Raw genomic sequence first — 4,822 nt, 5'->3', positions numbered from 1 at the left:
TCGGAATTTTCAAAAAAGAAAAGGAATACCCACACAGGGTAGCACATGGTGCTGATTATGAGAGGCGTGAGAGCAGCCCTTTGCGTTAACACTTTGCTTGATTTCCACACCGGGATTAGATGTTTCTTTGTAGTACTACTACCCATGAAAACTTTGCGCTGGCTGCTATGATTAGACAGCACAAAAATTGCACAGATCATGGTTGATGACAGTTTAAATCCACCCACCAAACCCCCTTTTCCTTTATTCACTACTCCACTATGGTATAGGTACTCGCTCGATCACCCTCCCAAAAAGTTCTCCCCAACAAAGTCATCCTCGCCATTAAACAAAGCTGCGTACATAAAAAAATCCAACAAAAAACACAGCAAACAAGCAGGCAGAAAACGAGAGAAGAAGGCAACGCAACATACTCTACTCGTCGAGAGCGCCCGAGCAAGCAAGGGGAGCGAGAGAGATCTTTGACCGGCTCCGGTCTCTGTCGCCCCTCTCCTCTCCTCTCCCTTCCTTCCTCCTCATCGGCCCGTCGCTGCCACTGGCGGATTCCCACACGGCCCCCGCCCAGACGCCGCCACCGCTGACCGCGTCCGCACCAAATCCCCGCGCCGATTTAACCACCCCACTCCCCCTCCCCACCCTATCCCCCCAGCCCCCTCTCTCTCCCCACACACCCACACCAGACGCGCACGCCGCCCACCATTTTCTTGATTTGGCCCGTTCCCCTCCCTGCTCTGCTCTGCTCTGCCGGCAGATCTCCTCCGGTCGGCCCCGCTGTCTTTTTTCCTGATTCCGGAAGATGGGCAACTGCTGCGCGACGCCGCCGGCGGTGGACGGCGGCGGCGCCGGGAAGCAGCAGCAGCAGCACAAGGAGCCGAAGCAGAGGAAGGGCAAGAAGCCCAACCCTTTCTCGATCGAGTACAACCGGTCGGCGCCGCCGGGGGCCTCCAGGCTGGTGGTGCTGCGGGACCCCACGGGGACCGGGCGGGACATCGCCGAGCGGTACGAGCTCGGCGGGGAGCTCGGCCGCGGGGAGTTCGGGGTCACCTACCTCTGCACCGACCGGGACACCCGGGAGGCCCTCGCCTGCAAGTCCATCTCCAAGAAGAAGCTCCGCACCGCGGTGGACATCGAGGACGTGCGCCGCGAGGTGGAGATCATGCGCCACCTCCCCAAGCACCCCAACATCGTCACCCTCAGGGACACGTACGAGGACGACAATGCCGTGCACCTCGTCATGGAGCTCTGCGAGGGCGGGGAGCTCTTCGACCGGATCGTCGCCAGGGGACACTACACGGAGCGCGCAGCCGCTGTCGTCACCAAGACCATCGTCGAGGTCGTGCAGGTGAGAATAAATAGCCAGCCCCTTGATTCCTTCCTTTGCTTTTTGGCTCCTCACGCTCACGGGATGCCTTCATTCTGTGATGTGATTCACGCTAGAAATGTTTGTTGGCTACCTGCCTGTCACATGATTCTGGTGTCTGTATGTTCCATTGAATAGGCTATGTTCTACTCTGTGAGTGAAGCAATTAATTTCTGCATTTGCTTCTGTTCATTCGGGCTAGTATTAGCTTATCAAGGACCACATCTTTAGCTTGGTAGTGAGTAGCTAGAGTGCTGCAACTTACCTTTTTTGTCTGTGTAGTGAATAACGTGTGCATTTGTTCACAATATCAGATGTGCCATAAGCATGGAGTGATGCACCGGGACCTCAAACCAGAGAATTTCTTGTTTGCAAACAAGAAAGAAACCGCTGCACTGAAAGCAATTGATTTTGGCCTGTCTGTTTTTTTCACTCCAGGTACAGTCATGATATCCTATATTAGCTATCACTGAAGTTTCCCATTTTAGCCCGTCGGTCACTTGTCGGTGATATTGTCAGAGGACAAAGCTGATATAGTAGCCTGTCTTATGCTGTCTATTTTTTACTTTGTATTGTTTGCCTAATGTGCTCATTGTTCGTGATGTGTAGGCGAACGGTTCACTGAGATTGTTGGAAGTCCTTATTACATGGCTCCAGAGGTGTTAAAGAGAAACTATGGCCAAGAGGTTGATGTTTGGAGTGCAGGAGTGATTCTTTACATTCTTCTTTGTGGTGTCCCTCCATTCTGGGCAGGTCAGTTTTGTACCTCAAAATGGTCAATTGTTTTGGTGGCATCAGTCAACTACATTAAACATTTAGGATACTAAAAGTGGACTGTTTTCTGATGTCCTGTCTGCACAAAGGGGCCATGTGTCACCTTCTACACTGAAGTTTTGTTTTCCTTATTTTGCCTCTGGGGTGATTGGCCTGTGGTTGAGAAAAATATATAATTATCTTGTCCTATTGAATGCTCTTTCTGAATAATATGTTTGTTGCTTCCATTTTACAATGCAGAAACTGAACAAGGTGTTGCTCAAGCAATTATCCGGTCTGTCATTGACTTTAAAAGAGATCCGTGGCCAAGGGTCTCAGATAATGCAAAAGACCTTGTCAGGGGAATGCTTAACCCAGATCCAAGGAGGCGTTTGACAGCTCAGCAAGTGCTTGGTAATAATCAAATTTCCACACAAGTTAACTGTATTGTATTGCATTCCTTCTGTTCTTCTTAAACCGATACAGAATTGCATTCCTTGTATAAATTTCTGAAGATTTCCGTCCTAAGATCATTTAATTGCATTGCTTGTATCTCATGTCCATAATTTGTATTTTCTTCCAGATCATCCCTGGTTGCAGAATATTAAGAAGGCTCCAAATGTCAATTTGGGTGAAACAGTTAAGGCCAGACTTCAACAATTCTCTGTGATGAACAAGTTCAAGAAGCACGCACTTAGGGTATACACCAGTCTGACTTGAACCAATCCTCTTTTCACGTTGGACTTGCTTTCTCGGAATTTCCTTACATATTTGTATTTACTACAGGTCATAGCTGAGCATCTTTCGGTAGAAGAGGTGGCCGGCATAAAGGATATGTTTGAAAAGATGGACCTTAACAAAGATAGTATGATTAATTTTGATGAATTGAAGCTTGGTCTAAATAAACTTGGCCACCAAATGCCTGATGCGGATGTCCAAATACTAATGGATGCTGTGAGTACTCATTATTTTTCTTTATTCCGGGAAACTTTTGCAACTCTTTGTTATTAGACTGGACTATTCTGTGTTTACGTAGAATCACCATCTCCACAGTTTTATCAACTTGGTTTCATAAGTATCATATCAGAATTCAAATATTGTTCCTGGTAAACTGGATGAAATGCAATCGTTAGCATACTAGTGATAGGGATTGTAGAAACACCCCTCGAAAATTTCAAGTGAGGAACTTGTAAGGCAGTATAGCAAATGCTCTTTAAGACTTTCTTTGCTGAACTTGGAAAGATCACTTAGCATTAGATGGGTACACTTTCTACATATAACTATGTGTTGAAGGCAAGGGGTGTTTTTATTATATACTTACCATGTGTGAATGTTATGCCAGGCTGACGCTGATGGAAATGGGTGCTTAGACTATGGAGAATTTGTTACTCTGTCTGTTCACCTGAAAAAGATCGGCAATGACGAACATCTCCATAAGGCATTTGGATACTTTGATCGGAACAAGAGTGGATATATTGAAATTGATGAGCTCCGGGAGTCATTAGCTGATGATCTGGGACCAAATCATGAAGAGGTTATTAATGCCATCATCCGCGATGTAGACACTGATAAGGTATGTGGCAACTGGTTGGCCAAGCATGCTAGTTTTGTTTCTTGCCCTTTTGGCGGCCATCATTTGACTCCTGACTGAAATGATGAACATTGTGATTCATGAATTGTAGGATGGCAAGATAAGCTTTGAAGAGTTTGTGGCAATGATGAAGGCCGGAACCGACTGGAGGAAAGCCTCAAGACAATATTCGAGAGAACGTTTCACAAGCCTCAGCTTAAAGCTGCAGAAGGATGGATCGTTGCAGATAACAAGTACCCAATAGTAGATGATAACGCGGTAGGCAAGTTGTGAATTCCAGATGAAAACCAACCTTGTGTAGCTTCCTGGTTTTTTGTTGACAAGTATTTCTTTTGTTCATCTGGGTATTCTGTTGCGCTCTAATTTTCGCTTGGTATCCTGATGAAGCATTAGTTGATTGTTGAAGATTTATTTTGTATGTAGACTGTGATCCAGACCATCACGAAAAGTACTACGCCTTTGATGAAAGGTAGAGTGTACAAGAGAAAGAGGAGAAAGTTTGTGGATGTATGCATTTCCTCTCTTCTGTTGACCATTATGTTTTGTTCATCTGTTTGGTTGGTAGTATATCCAGAAGCTGAAAGGGTAGAAGTAATCTTGACAGATTATTTCCAGAGAAAATGCTATGCATATAATATCATTGTAGACGATCTATACAGAGATTCATCAATCACCAAAAGCTTGACAACATAATCTATAACTATTTTTTTTTTTAGGGTAATGTAGTGATAGTTGAGCATGCCGAGTTTACCTTTTGGAGTGCTCAGAGCCTCTTTCCAGTCTCTTAGCCAGAAATGGTCCGTGCATGTGATGAACGGAACATCTAAAGTTGGACTTGGTAGCCGGTCAAGAATCTATGGCATTTGCACAGGCACGGAGCAACGGATGACTCATTAAACATTCCCAGAAAAATCGTTGGATCTGGTCGGCACAAGTTGCAGTCTCGTTGGTTGGCACGGGTATTTCATACTCCTACTATCTGTGCCCGAAAGGGAGTTGCCGTCCTCTAGCAGACGCCTCAACAGCAGCCAGCATAGGCTGGTTAGGTCCGGGGGCATTGGATGTTTGGACGAGCTCAACTTGTCTTTGATCTGTGTGTTCTCGGTTGATGTTGCATC

The 4,822-nt window shown here is 46.1% G+C and overlaps 1 protein-coding gene across 1 annotated transcript; it reads left to right on the top strand.

The window, feature by feature from the left end:
• Positions 1-403: 403 nt before the first annotated feature.
• On the top strand, positions 404-4,214 carry LOC123425649 (calcium-dependent protein kinase 20). The gene is made up of 8 exons (XM_045109347.1): positions 404-1,342; positions 1,675-1,798; positions 1,970-2,113; positions 2,375-2,527; positions 2,697-2,812; positions 2,900-3,067; positions 3,456-3,686; positions 3,796-4,214. The coding sequence occupies exons 1-8, from the start codon at positions 797-799 to the stop codon at positions 3,946-3,948; spliced, it is 1,635 nt and encodes a 544-aa protein (XP_044965282.1). The 5' UTR covers positions 404-796; the 3' UTR covers positions 3,949-4,214.
• Positions 4,215-4,822: the final 608 nt, after the last annotated feature.

This window comes from Hordeum vulgare, chromosome 2H, assembly GCF_904849725.1.
Source record: "Hordeum vulgare subsp. vulgare chromosome 2H, MorexV3_pseudomolecules_assembly, whole genome shotgun sequence".
NCBI lineage: Eukaryota > Viridiplantae > Streptophyta > Magnoliopsida > Poales > Poaceae > Hordeum > Hordeum vulgare.
Note: the sequence above shows the minus strand (reverse complement) of the source record. Positions and strands in the feature narration are given on the sequence as shown.

Excerpts from the sequence above, each read along its gene's own strand:
- LOC123425649 (XM_045109347.1), top strand. The coding sequence starts at position 797 with ATGGGCAACTGCTGCGCGACGCCGCCGGCGGTGGACGGCGGCGGCGCC. Across the intron at positions 2,813-2,899 it reads TCAAGAAGCACGCACTTAGG|GTCATAGCTGAGCATCTTTC; the intron begins GTATACACCAGT and ends TATTTACTACAG. Across the intron at positions 3,687-3,795 it reads GCGATGTAGACACTGATAAG|GATGGCAAGATAAGCTTTGA; the intron begins GTATGTGGCAAC and ends CATGAATTGTAG.